Source organism: Sander lucioperca, chromosome 8, assembly GCF_008315115.2.
Source record: "Sander lucioperca isolate FBNREF2018 chromosome 8, SLUC_FBN_1.2, whole genome shotgun sequence".
Classification (NCBI taxonomy): Eukaryota; Metazoa; Chordata; class Actinopteri; order Perciformes; family Percidae; genus Sander; species Sander lucioperca.
Genome location: NC_050180.1, coordinates 41,421,739 through 41,436,579, shown reverse-complemented (window position 1 = coordinate 41,436,579; position 14,841 = coordinate 41,421,739). Strand labels below are relative to the sequence as shown.

Sequence of the window (14,841 nt, the reverse complement as noted above, 5' to 3'; positions counted from 1 at the left end):
AAACATTGATCCAGAAGATTTCTAAATGTAGAGTTTAAAAAAACTCTACAAGTTTATGTTTGTAACTTGAATCTTGTATCGTACTGTCTTCCTCTTCTTAAATACATAGTTGTTCAAATAAAGTACTGCTGGTTGTTTTGCCCAGTTTCAAAGTGCTGCTTTCTGTTTATTTGCCCCCTTCACCAAAAAAAGCATACACATCCCGGTATCAATACACATATTAAACCACGCTTCCTCCCGCTCCTGAGTATTGTAGGAATATTGTATTAAGAGTATGTGTGTATGTGCTCATTGCAAAAGAGCTGTGTGCAGTCAAATTGAGGAAGTGGTTAAAAGTACTCTTGGTGACCTCTTGATGCACAGAAGGTTAAGCTTAAGTCATCAAAATAGTTTAGGCTTTATATGGCATAAAAGTGAATTGTTTAAAGTTTACGAGAACAAGAAGAGGAAGTTGCACCAGACAGAGGATCCAACCATGTGAGTGTCTGTGAGTTTGTGTATGTGGCAACAGAAAAATCCGCCCGGAGACAGGAGGATTACACCCCATCAAGGAAAAGGATAAAGGTTGAGGGATACTGGTAACGCCATGATGCCAGGCGAGGGGCACGGACTATGTTGTGTTTAATTTGACATTGAATGTCAGAATTTCTGGGTTCCCAGTCGGAAACTATAAATGTCTACAGCATAGACTGTATAAAAGAGATCTATGGTCGCAAATGTTAACTCTGAAAGATATAACGTTATTTGCTCTATGAGAGCATGGACAAAGACGAAAACTAAGGACATTTACTCGATCATTTTATTTTAGTTAGTTTTGCAAACAGACATTACAGTTTTAGTTAGTTATCATCTTTTGTAACGCCTCGTTTTTATGTTTATTTCAGTTAACGACAATGTTTTTTCCCAACTAGTTTTTGCTATTTCGTTCGTTTTCATTAACGATTGTAACCTTGGTGACAACCCAATTCTCTATGGACTTAGCTACTGCCACCCTGAAAATATATAATATATAAATGAAATATATAAATATAATATCCATAATAATGCATCCGGGAGATTTTGGCTTCACTTTGTACAACGGGAGGAAGTGGAGACACGGCTCATTTCACTATCAGAATTTAACCCATTCAGTCCGATAACATTTGGAAAGTTTAGAAGAGCCGCATGATTAAATCACTCATTATCATATTTTTTTGTATGAAGTAGGAGCATTTTAATTTTGTAGTAAAAGTATAATTTACTTAATTATATTGTGTATACTACTGGGTAGATTAGTAAGGCAAGGCAAGACAATTTTATTTATATAGCACATTTCAGCAGCAATACAAATCAAAGTGCTTTACATAAAACATTAAAACAGTTAGAAATGAATACAGAATTAAAAACAATTAATACAAAATTAGTAGTGTTAGTACAGCTTCATATCAGCGTTTTTTAATGTAAAAAGTAACTTTAAGTGTCACATAAATGTAGTTCAGTAAAATGTACAATATTTACCTCTGAGATTTAGTGGAGTAGAAGTATACAGTGAAAAAAAGGAAATACCCGAATGTTCCACCTCTTACTGGAAGAAGTATTATGTAACTATGTAAGTGTGGGCGTAACTTGAAGGATCTTGCAGCACTTTCAATACGCTTTGATAAACTATAAAGACTGGACATTTTCTATCATTGACAGTCATCAGCTTGTTGTTCTGTTTCAGCCAATCATCACCTCAGCAAAGGTAATTATATTTCAATTTATTACCACATTTCATTTTTTATTTTTAATAACTAATCCTGTATTCATCAAGAGGACATTTTATATTTTGAGAACACTTTAATATTTAGACATTTTAAATATTAATCTATTTAATATCAAACCATATTTATATTATATAACACACGTATAACTAGCAGGATACTTTAATGTGATAAATGTCTCACTGATCACAGTCATTAATTGTCTCCATTTATGTCCTTGTCTGCAGTATGTTGACTTTGTTTAACGTCTCTCCACAGATGGCATCAGGCTTTCAGTTTGCTTTGTTGCTGTGTTTGTCCATCGGACTGTTGGCTCCATCTGTAAGTAAAAACTATGCAACTATTAATTTAAAAAACAACTCTATGTGTTGCACATGCAGTATAATGCAGTGGTTTCCCAACCTGTAAGATTATGAGACAGTGATTAAATAATGTTACTAGTTTTAATGTAGGCTGAGTGCAAACTGTAAGCTGAAACATTAGATAAGTTTGTTCTGTGAAGCTGTTTGGGCTGAATGTTTGTATCAAAGGTGCTATATAAATAAAGTTGAGTTGAGTAGTCCTGTAATTAGACTGCTCGTGTTTAATACGTCTTTTTGTGATCACAGTGTTATGGACAAAACTCCTGCCCAGGTCAGTACAGTATCTCTGACTTGTTGCTCTGATTGTATTTGACTTGTTTGTTCATATAATGTTACGTAGGGGTTTGTATTTCTTGTTGTGTGTGTGTGTGTGTGTGTGTGTGTGTGTGTGTGTGTGTGTGTGTGTGTGTGCGCCTCCTTCCTCTCTTCTCCATGTTGGTTTGTCTTGGATTTTTCAACTTCTTGATTTTACTAATCAAGGATTTTTCAGGGAGACCAAGATGTTGCAAAACATAAGATCTTAATTCAACCAAAGACCTGAGTTACTCTGCAGAGGAACTGGGCCCCGTTTCAGAAAGCAGGTTTAGTGAAAACTCTGTTTGTTAACCCTGAGATGAGGGAAACTCTGGGTTTTCTGTTTCAGAAAGAGAGGTAACTTAACCTCAGAGTCAGTTACTATGGTAACTGAGCCTGTGAACCTAACCTGGTCGGGAGCAGGTTTTCTTCTCTCAGTCTCCTCCCTCTGACACAGCCCTCTTCCATTTCCTCATTCATTCATTCAGTCTGTATCAGGCACATTTTAGCGCAGTTTGTTATCGGCATGAATAAAAAAAATTGTATTGGTTTATTAACCATGTTAGGCAGACTATAACACGTTTTATTTTCCTAAAAACATGGCATTTCGGTAACACACAACTACAATAAGGTACACAAAAAAATAGGTAGTTAATGATTAGTTACTGTTTTTGAAAGAGTAATGAAATGATTAGTTACTCTTTTTCAGAAGGGTAGTTACTCTTTTTCAAAAGGGTAGTTACTGTTTTTTGATAGGGTAACGAATGATTAGTTACTGTTTTTCAGAAGTGTAGTTACTGTTTTTTGAAAAGGGTAGTTACTGTTTTTCAGAAGGGTGAATTGAGGTGGAAGTTTTCGTTTTCCATCTTCGTCCGCTTATCCGGTCTCGGGTCGCGGGGGTAGCAGCTCCAGCAGGGGACCCCAAACTTCCCTTTCCCGAGCCACATTAACCAGCTCCGACTGGGGGATCCCGAGGCGTTCCCAGGACAGGTTGGAGATATAATCCCTCCACCTAGTCCTGGGTCTTCCCCGAGGCCTCCTCCCAGCTGGACGTGCCTGGAACACCTCCCTAGGGAGGCGCCCAGGGGGCATCCTTACCAGATGCCCGAACCACCTCAACTGGCTCCTTTCGACGCGAAGGAGCAGCGCCTCTACTCCGAGCTCCTCACGGATGACTGAGCTTCTCACCCTATCTCTAAGGGAGACGCCAGCCACCCTCCTGAGGAAACCCATTTCGGCCGCTTGTACCCTGGATCTCGTTCTTTCGGTCATGACCCATCCTTCATGACCATAGGTGAGGGTAGGAACGAAAACTGACCGGTAGATCGAGAGCTTTGCCTTCTGGCTCAGCTCTCTTTTTGTCACAACGGTGCGATAAATTGAATGTAATACCGCACCCGCTGCGCCGATTCTCCGACCAATCTCCCGCTCCATTGTCCCCTCACTCGCGAACAAGACACCAAGGTATTTGAACTCCTTCACTTGGGGTAAAGACTCATTCCCTACCTGGAGAAGGCACTCCATCGGTTTCCTGCTGAGAACCATGGCCTCAGATTTAGAGGTGCTGATCCTCATCCCAGCCGCTTCACACTCGGCTGCGAACCGATCCAGTGAGTGCTGAAGGTCACAGGCCGACGATGCCATCAGGACCACATCATCCGCAAAAAGCAGCGATGAGATCCCCAGCCCACCGAACTGCAACCCCTCTCCACCCCGACTACGCCTCGATATCCTGTCCATAAATACTACAAACAGGATTGGTGACAAAGCGCAGCCCTGACGGAGGCCAACCCTCACCTGAAACGAGTCCGACTTACTGCCGAGAACCCGGACACAGCTCTCGCTTTGGTCGTACAGAGATTGGATGGCCCTGAGAAGAAATTTCAGCAGACTCCCAGGCGTCAGCTCATTATAAGGAGAAGATTTAAAAGTCTACATGTGGGATCAGTCAGTGAAATAAACTCCCTTCACATTTGTGATAGAAACATGAAAGAAATAGAAAAGAAAAGTATATAGAAAATCATGCATACAGAATTTTCGCCATTACAAGATACTGTTTTTTGAAAAACAGTAACTAATCATTCATTACTCTTTCAAAGACAGTAACTACTAATCATTAACTACCTATTTTTTTGTGTACCTTATTGTAAAGTGTTACCGGCATTTCCTTGTGTCGACGATCCCGTTGATGAAGCTGCTTTACTTCGCAGGGTGTTCAGATAACTTCCTATTTGAACGGTATCGTTTTTCTTCCCAGTCTGTTATTCAGCCTAGGCTACATAACATTATCCGTCCTCATATCACTAACGTCACCCATCTTGTTCATGCTCTACATCCCAGCAGATTATTTGTGTCACATTAATTATTTTTGAAAACGGCAGTTTTCTTTACAACATTGGTGATGCGGAGCATTTTAGTAAAGTCACTGTAGCGCCGTCAGGAGAGTGTGACTCGCTCTGAAACATGTTTTAAATGTTTTTGTAGTGTTCCCTGGTAGGGGTGTGCAAAAAAAAAAATCTACCATTTCAAAATCGATTCATATTTAAAAAAAAATAAATAAAAATGATTGATCCCAAAGGGGAAATTCAAGGTCCCAGTAGCTTACAGACATCACACACACAAAATACATCATAACAGGATGTTAAAATAACAAATAAACAAATCCACATGAATAATATGGACAACAAAAAAATACTAAATAAAAAAACCACATGAATGTATTAAGGGATGTATGACAGACTAACTACATGTACATACTGTGAATCGTTTTTGAATCGAAAATCGATATTGAATCGAATCGTGAGCAAAAAATAAATAAATAAAAAAATTGGAATCGAATCGTGACCATAGGTGTCAAGTAATGAAGTACAAATACTTTGTTACCTTACTTAAGTAGAAATTTTGGGTAGCTATACTTTACGGGAGTAATTATTTTACAGCAGACTTTTTTACGTGGCAGGGAAAAATAGGACCCAAACGCAGAGAGCAGGCAGGCAGGCTGGCAGGCAGGCAGGCAGGCAGGCTGGCAGGCTGGCTGGCAGGCTGGCAGGCAGGCAGGCAGGCAGGCAGGCTGGCAGGCAGGCAGGCAGGCTGGCAGGCAGGCAGGCTGGCAGGCAGGCAGGCAGGCAGGCAGGCAGGCAGGCTGGCAGGCAGGCTGGCTGGCAGGCAGGCAGGCTGGCAGGCAGGCTGGCAGGCAGGCAGGCTGGCAGGCTGGCAGGCTGGCAGGCAGGCAGGCTGGCAGGCTGGCAGGCAGGCAGGCTGGCAGGCTGGCAGGCAGGCAGGCTGGCAGGCTGGCAGGCAGGCAGGCTGGCAGGCTGGCAGGCAGGCAGGCTGGCAGGCTGGCAGGCAGGCAGGCTGGCAGGCAGGCTGGCAGGCTGGCAGGCAGGCGAGAGTTGAAGTGGAGGATTTATTTGATCAAAAACACAAGAATAAACCAAGGGAGTCCTGAGGCTTCAGCAGGCAAAAAAACTATTCCAAAAAGAAGTACAAAAAACCAGGAACTTGTGAACAAAGGGAATCCAGGGGAGCACAGAAACTGATGAGAGCTGACACAGGGAGACACAAACACACACAAACTAACCGGGTAAGGACAAAAACGATCTGACACAAAGCAAAGGGAACACAGGCTAAATACAAGAGGTAATGAGCAAATAAGGGACAGGTGAAACACATTAGGGACCGTTCGGTATTTATGGAATGGACCACCGGAGGAAAATAGGGGAGGGTCATGTCTTTTTATTTTTTGCTGAGGGGAGGGTCATCCAACATTTTTTAGTCTGGGTGGGGGGGTCACCCAACTTTTTTATTCATGAAAAGAGCAAAATTTCAAAGTGGCTTGTTTGGTGCATATTTATCCATGTAGCTCTCAGTCTCGGCCCCCTAGCAGATGGTCTGACCGTATACGCAGAGTTTGCTGGGGGGGCAGGAGGAGCACTGCCCCCTGGTGGCTAAAAAAGGTAATTGCATTGTTTAAAAAATTAGTGGAATAATTACATCTGGCATGACCAGATATTTCATAAATATCTTAAATAACACAAAACAACTAAATGGTGATAGGTAATACATCTGATTTCATATACTGCTTTAGGAAAAAAAATATTACCTGGCTGAAGATGGGAGCAGCAGAAAAGACGCAAAAAACGAAACTTACTGTTGCTCTAGGCCTCGTTCACCTGTTCAGAGCTGGCTGGTGAATGTGACGCTCGTCTCGGCCTTGCTGGATACACCGTGACTCTGGTTGTGGATCTACTGATCGCTGTGGATTACTTTTTTTCCGTGTCATTGGATTACGGCAAAATACGGATCTTTTTTCTCAACGTGTCTTAACGTTTTATGGTGTGACTGCGCTTGGTTTCTGCGTTTGGAGAGGCATCTCAACAGACTGGAGGTCCAACACTGATTGTTCACCGTTACATTTTAGTTGAATTTAAGCGTCTGTCTATTGCGTTCCAAAACAGCCGTGCTGCGATTGGATTTCATAAGGGCGAATTGTTAAATTGTTACAATGTAACTTAAAATCTGCTTTAAAAATAAACATATGTGTTTTGGAATATAATGTTCAGCTTCGGCACCTTTACCTATGTGCTAAAATATACAATGACGAAGCCTAGTGACGAGTCCATAGCAACCAGTGTTGAATTGGTTATATCCCAGCGTCCTTTGCTGAATGATCTCAATGTTTTCTTGTTTTATTTCATGTGAATACTAGTTTACTAGAGGAGGAACTTAGTATTTGAAGTAATGCAGTAATGCATGAAGTGTGCATTTAGTTTCCATGCTTATTGTGTTTCCACAACAATATTAGTGAGTAAATCTACTGAAATGGCCAGCACACCATAACAGAGGAGAGTGATGTGTAAGATGAGAATGCAGAGGTTAACTCCTGTACATCATGGCTGTAAAAATCAAATGGTATCTGTACTTCTTTGCTAAGTGCAAACTTGCACGCGAGGGGAGGGTCATTCCTGTTTTTCAAATCATTTTGGAGGGTAATAGGAAAATTATTACTGATGAGGGGAGGTCAAGTCTTTTTAGGTTAGAGGCCACAAAACTCCTCCAGTGGCCCCTTAATTAAATAACCAACAGTCCCTTAGGAGAGGCAGAGTAATCAAAAAAAGGTGGAAAAACGGGAAGTAAAACTAGACTATCAAAATAAAACAGGAAAAAGAACATAATACAAAACAAGACCGTAAATTACACAATCACAAGGAGACAAGACATAGAACCAAAATACCAGATACAAATTAGAACAGAAAACAAAGCAAAAACAATGAAATCATAACAGACTTGTTACTTCCACTCATTACAATTTCATGCAATCATCTGTACTTTCTACTCCTTACATTTTAAAAATAGCGTCATTACTTCTATATAGACAACCATACAAGGGTAATTGTTACCAAGCCTGCCCTGGGTACACCAATTTTCTTGTCCAGTTTTGTTATCTTACATCCGTTGCCCTCACAGATTCCTGCAGCTAAGCTTGGATGTACATATACATTCCAATAAAGGCTATTGATAACATGCCTCTGAAGTTTGGCTTTTTGCACCATTACAATACTTATAGGCAACTAGTCATCATATCTTCCACTCCATGAAACACGTTAATGCTCAGTAGTACACATATATGGTTCTTTAATGTATTTGCATTGTACTAAAATGCGATTTTCAATGGGCATAAATGCGGCTGAAAAAGGTGCATCCCAAATTTTTCAACATTAACATTTTAATATTATAGTCATTATGGCCTTTAGAAAAAAATTTTTTGTGGAGGTAGGGTAGTGCACTATATGCCCCTGTGGCTTGGCCTAAGCTTTTGTCCTTAATGGCATTTTTTTCCCCCTTACATTACTTTTACTTTTACACTTTAAGTAGTTTTGAAACCAGTACTAAATCTTGGGTTGATATTTCAACTTCTACAGAAGTCTTTTTAAACCCTAGTATCTATACTTCTACCTGAGTAATGAATGTGAATACTTTTGACACCTCTGATTGTGACATTTTCTGAATCGTACACCCCTGTTCCCTGGACACAAACCAGTAAGAGCCATTAAAAAGGAGTTCCACAGTATTGCAGGTGAATGATGTAAACCCTTTGAAATAAAAGATTATGAATTCTGTTGATGATGGTGCTGCAGCCTCAGTGGGATTAGTAGGCGTAGTACTTTTTTGCCCATAGTATTGCACCTAAATGAAATAGATTATAGGTTCAATACCATTTCAACAGTAATATTAGGCTATACTTATGATTAAATATGATACACTATATTGGAATATTTACTCTAGCAGCAATTTTTTCCCACGCAAATTCTCTCTCTTTTGCAGCAGCCGCTGTGTTGTTTTTTTAAGTCGCTGTATGTGCGCATGAGTATTTCAGCCGACCTGTTTGTTTGTGGTTGTTACCATGGTGAATCGTAGTATCATGGCTCGATTCATGCTGCCTTTTTCTTGTGGTGGTGCACGCGCGTGAACTAACTCCGAGTTGATTGAACCAACTCGAATCAGCTGTTCTGAAACTGGAAACTCAGAGTTTCCATCTCAGGGTAAATCAACTTAGACATCAGGGTTAGACTCACAGTTTGTTAAACCTCCTTCCTGAAATGGGGCCCTGAAGACATTTTCTAGCATGCCAGTCATTTATACCTTTGGGAGGATGGAGTCCATATCAGTACATCACCCCTTTAACATTAGGTACCTCATAAGGCCATTGACCTCGCTGTCCCTGGCTGTACGCCCAGATGTTAACTTCCTGTACATCTGCTCTTGACTGATTGCATCACACAGGAAGATATATTACGTCCTGATAGGGATTAGGGAGAAAAAAATTATGTTAGGTTTCTGAAGGAAGGATCGGAGGAGCTTGTAGCAAAACAAACTGCTACGTAACAAGAATCTAACTTTCTCTTTTTCCAACATTGTCTTGAAGGTTCCTGCCCTCCTGGATGGACTCAGTTCGGCTCTCGCTGTTTCAGCTTCAACTTCCAGGGAAAGAGTTGGGTCGATGCAGAGGTACAGCAGTTTTATCAAGACTGTCCTGACCTATATTTAGATTTCTAGTGGTGGTGTCCTCTAGTGGCCGTAGTAGTTATGACAGGAGCAAAAAATAAATCACTTTACTTGCTGCTTTGCTGCCATCATAACTACTACGGCCTTTAGAGGGCGCCACCACTATAAACCTAAATATGAGTCCTAATTGCTGCTTGAACAAATGACTTATGGGACTGTTTTTTGGGGGAGGACAGTCTCTAAAAGTATTAATACTTTGTTACAGTAAAAGTCCTGCATTGTCCAAAGGTATGTCAGTATATAAATGAGATGTCCTGAGATCACATCTGTTAAAATTGGGATTAGGTTTATGTTTTTTTCTTAAATGTTTTTAACCTATTATATTGTCTCCATTAGAACTTCTGCAAGTCTGATGGTGGGAATCTGGCTTCAGTCCACTCAGAAGAGGAACATGTATTCCTCAGAACCTTCATTAACCAAGTGACCGGTGAAAACATAACTTCCTGGATCGGAGGCTCTGACTCAGTGCAGGTGAGACTTTTATCATCACAGGAAGTGATGTCACTTGTCTCTCGAGAAAAAATTTGATGAAAGAAATAAAGAACAGAAAGAGGAAAATTAATTAAAACAACAGAAAAAAGGAGGATCCTCTTTTGATTTTCTTTGACTTTGACCCAATCTCTCTCCTCCAGGAGGGTGAGTGGATGTGGTCTGATGGATCCACATTCGACTACAAACACTGGGATAAGGGGCAGCCTGACAACAAAGGTGGAGTGGAGAACTGTCTTCAGATGAACTATGAGGGTAAAAAATAACAACATATGAAACATCTTGTCTTTTAAATAAACATGATGATCCAAAAATGATCTCTAAACTTATAGCAGGTGGTCGTATGTTCCAGTCTGAAAGATAAAAAGTTATGAGATTAAAACTCTCTGGAAACTCTCTCTACAGAAAGGGACTGGAACGACGCGCCGTGCAACATAATATATCCTTTCCTGTGCTCCAAGAAGCTGTGAGGCCTCCCTCCATCATGATCTCACTACAGCTCATCTATAATCTCTATCATTGATTCTCTTTCAGTTTGTTCTGCAGACAGAAACAGCTCTCTGCTGACAGACTCACTCTCACTTGTTTATTATCTGAAGAGTTAGGAAACGGTTCACATTTGAATTTTAACATTAGAAGGAAACTGACTGTCTGAGCTGGACAAAAACATAATCTATAAATAACACAAGGGGGAACAGCTAGCCTGGCTCTGTCCAAATGTAACAACATCTACCAACCAGACATGAGTGGTGACGATCTTCTCATCCAAAATGTCCAAATAGAAAATAAAATCCAAATGTTGTCCGAACGTTCTGGAGGAGTTTCTGGTGTGTTGGGTTCTTTATTCATCTGTTTTACTTCACTATATAATCAATAAGCATTAAAAAATAAAAGACATATTGTCACAGTGTCTGGTCCTCTTGTTTTCTTTAAAGTGACAAATAGTTATATCATTGTGAATAATATTATCTGGCTCACAGATGTATGGACCCACAAATACACGACTCAGGTACGTTGAATGCCAAAAGTTTATTAAAACAGTCAGAATAAACTTAGTGGCAACAGTATCCAAAACGGCAGGCAAAAGGGAGAATCCAAAATACAGTCAGTGGTCAAAATCCAAGGGAAACAATCAGGTAGATAACTCAGGACACTAGGAAAATCACTCGAAGGCTGTACACAGGGGAAGCAGACAATCTTGCACTGGGGTAAGAGGAAGACTGAACTTAAATACACAAAACAGAGAAGACAATGAGACACAGGTGCAAAACATTAGGGCGGGGACAGGTAATCACTAACGGCGGGACAAGGAAACATCAGGAAGGAAAACTAAGACAACACAAGGAAAACAGGGAATCTTAAAATAAAACAGGAAATGTGAAAACAACCTGAAAAAATGAGAATCTACAACAAAACAATAACTTGACATAGGAGCGGAACGTGACAAATATGCTATTTCTTTTCTTAAATAATTACAATAAAAACAAGGTTAAGATACTAATCCAATATACAAATAAACACATTGATGAATAAGTTAAATAATGACATAAGGTTTATTTTAAAGGGTTGCGTTTCTTTTTCTTTTGAGTCATGAATTTTTTCTTATGGGATAAAATTACAGTTCTGTGTGTGACCACCAGGTGGAACATTGACACAGGAAATGCTTACAGTAATCAACAGCCACAGGTACAGGTGTGTGGCAAAGGGGAAGGCAATCATCTTTTTACTGTGTCAGCAGTATTATTTGATTTGTGTTTAACTGTAGAGATGAATTAAACTTACCTGAGATGAAATGGACAAACCTGAAATATACCTGTGTCCATGTAAGAATGCACAGTCTGACTCTATAAACTGGCCAAAACATAATCAGTAACTGGACTTTTAATCTAGTGAATAACACAAAATGAAATACAGAAAACATTAAAATACTCAGAAATCTTTTCCATTTTAGTTTCCTGAATATTGTTATATACAGCGTCCACTGATCTGAAAAGAAAAACGTCAACACACTGTAATGGCAAAAATTACATTTAAGCATGATTATATTATTCGTATAAATTCTTTTTGTGTTTCTCTCACAATGCTGGAAGGGAGTTTATCTCATTCCCACATGTAGATTGCGTACACAAAGTCTGGAGACAAATGCGTCCAGGCCTTGTTTGAACCGATAGAGGTACAAGGTCACAGTAAACTATCTTTCTGTGAAGCTCCAGTGCTCCCTTCCAGTTGGAGATGTACGGGGTATGTGACCCCCAGGGTGATAGCGGGGCAAGAGGGAAGAGACGCAGAGGCTCCAGGGTGTCGCTTATGATTTAGATTGTATCCTGTGTTCAGATATGGCTGTAAGAAATGCCAAGTCATGTTTAGACCAGAACATGTGTGGTTATCACTCCCATTTCCTTGTTGTGTATATAAGCTCAGTGTTTCTGTTCACTCATTGAAGACATTTTTCCACACGGGGCTGCTGTGCATTTCGTGAAATCGTGTTCCTCCTACATTTGCAAATATACTTAATAAAATACAAAAACCTAACATGGTTGAGTCTTCGACGGTCCTTGTTTTGTTTCACCTTCCTATTTTCAAACATCTATACCTGCTGCCCTGAAATACTTCTACTACAACACTTATTTGGTTTCTCCCTAAAAGATAATGTTCTGATCAATACAACTCTCGTCTGTACATTAATTATGAAGTTCCCTTCGAGCAAACGTTAGCTTAGCTTAGCATAATGTTGGGTACTCGTAGGGGTACAGATTCAATTATTGGCAAATTATCAAAGATGTTTATCAATATTAATAAAGTTATGAATATGGTTATTAATAACTTTATCAAATCAACAAACAATCAAAACGGGGCACCACCCTGAAACTTCAGGGGCCAATATTGAACTGTGGAATAGTCTCATTGTCAGTGGAAGGGTGAAATCCGAGCACTGACCTGTGTTTAACCAGCAATTAATACAATAATACACAAATAATCACAAACAACTGCTAATTAAAGTATAGTAGAATTTATTAACTTCAAAATTATCAATGGCCAATCAATAATCCTTTGATTAATTAAAACCAATATACGTTTTTATGAACTACAACAAAACAAAGCAAAAACAAAATAGCATGTGGGGAGACCCTCTGTGTGTGTGTGTGTGTGTGTGTGTGTAGGTGTGAGAGAGTGGGTGTGAAAGATTAGGAGGGGTTGACGAGGTGTAGTCTAGCCAAAGACTACAAAAATGGCTACTCCTGTGAGCTGCACAAAACTGTTTCACCCCAAGAGGGAGGTATTGATAGGCTAGGCCCAAGATTAGCCGTTAGCTCATTCAGGCTAAACTATGTGCTACCAACAATAGGCTAGCTGCTAAGCTAACGTGTCTGCACACGTGTGGCTGACCAGAGACACACACACAGGAGCGCAGAACTGTGGAGCGGTCTGCAGTTTGTGTGACTCGCTGTTTGGCCAGCTGTTCACCTTAGCGTGTGTGTGTAACTAGCTATGTGTTCATATATGTGTGTGTGAGAGAAAGGTTAGAGAAAGAGATATATTTTTATATACTTGGATCTTGGTTACCGATAATGACCAACCCTCTCAGTCAACTCATGTCTGGACTAAAGTGGAATTAGGCGCAGACTCTGAGAATTTCGTCTGACTGAGGGGACGTTCATTATAACCACTCTGGTGTACAGCACCTAAACTCCGTGGAAGGAGCTAGCGATACAGCATTTACAGTTACCCTAGCTACATTATATTCAACACAACATATCAACAATGCACCGTGATCAGAGTACATTCACAGAATAGATTTGACTCAGCGGTCACAATCCTAGATTAATACATTACACGCACAGCAGTAGCGCTGTATTAATCAGATCACATTAATGGTAACACAAAGTAGCAGCAATAGCAAATTACTCATTAATAAAACACACTATTTATCTCTGCCCAGACGTAAGCCTTCTTACTGTGTGTTCACTCCGTTTGTCCGTAGGTTTCCACGAAAGAAACGGGGGTCCGTGTCTGCTCGTCAGCAGATCAGGGGAAGCTCTCCTTCCAAAAAGAGCAGAAGGAAGGGAGCTAGAGTCGACTTCAGAAGACAAACGTTGTTTCCTTCTCCTGCAGATATGAAAACACTGGCGAGTGGTTTCAGAGGATCCACGGTGCTCCCAGCACCGAAATTAAATCCACTTTGTTTCAAAAATGGAAGTTTTAGCACAAACTTGTCGTCCTGACCTGTCGTCAACCGGAGTTGAGGTGGAAAGCATTTGTTTCTGTGTGTCATGCTGTAGTGACAAAGTCACAGGGCAAAAGACGAGAAGTGGGGGGTGAAGAGGTTATTTATAGGTCAGGCCACCAGACCTGGCTCCCTGCTGTGTTTATGGTCCCAGGAGCCAATGGGAATGCAGGACCTCCTGGTGTTTCGGCCATTTTGTGCAGTAGCACCTGGATGCGACTTTTAGGCTGCAAGGTCTGCATGCAGGCTGTTGTTAGAAAATGGGTGATGAACCATCTTTCCTGAGGAGACCTGGATCGGAAATTTTCCAGGTAGGCCCTTCTTTGTCTCAGGCCCATTGTCTCTGAGCACATGTTGGCCGGAAATCCTTTGTTTGAAAGACCACATGGTCTCTGGGTCTTTTGTCTTTGAGTCACATGTTGGCTGAAAACCCTTTGCTTGAAAAAGATAATGTTTAACCTCCTCGATGGTCCCAACAATAAAGACTGGAAACAGGGGGGAACAGCTAGCCTGGCTCTGTCCAGAGGTAACAACATCTACCTACCAGACATGAGTGGTGACGATCTTCTCATCCAAAATGTCCAAATAGCGGGCGCCCGGATAGTTAGTTGGTAGAGTGCGCGCCCATATATAGAGGTTTACTCCTCAACGCAGCGAGCACGAG

The 14,841-nt window shown here is 40.7% G+C and overlaps 1 protein-coding gene across 3 annotated transcripts in view; it reads left to right on the top strand.

The window, feature by feature from the left end:
- Positions 1-10,613, top strand: part of LOC116046623 (galactose-specific lectin nattectin-like) — a 46,975-nt gene extending 36,362 nt beyond the window's left edge. The window contains exons 1-7 of one of the 3 annotated variants that reach the window (XM_031295024.2): positions 1,684-1,723; positions 2,001-2,063; positions 2,351-2,375; positions 9,324-9,406; positions 9,800-9,934; positions 10,096-10,207; positions 10,358-10,613. In XM_031295024.2, coding sequence (XP_031150884.1) covers positions 2,001-2,063; positions 2,351-2,375; positions 9,324-9,406; positions 9,800-9,934; positions 10,096-10,207; positions 10,358-10,422 — 483 coding nt within the window. In that variant the 5' untranslated portion in view covers positions 1,684-1,723 and the 3' untranslated portion in view covers positions 10,423-10,613. Of the gene's footprint in view, positions 1-1,683; positions 1,724-1,955; positions 2,064-2,350; positions 2,376-9,323; positions 9,407-9,799; positions 9,935-10,095; positions 10,208-10,357 lie in introns of those variants that run through there. The other 2 variants (XM_036004406.1, XM_031295023.1) reach the window with 2 other exon arrangements.
- The last annotated feature ends 4,228 nt before the right edge of the window (positions 10,614-14,841 follow it).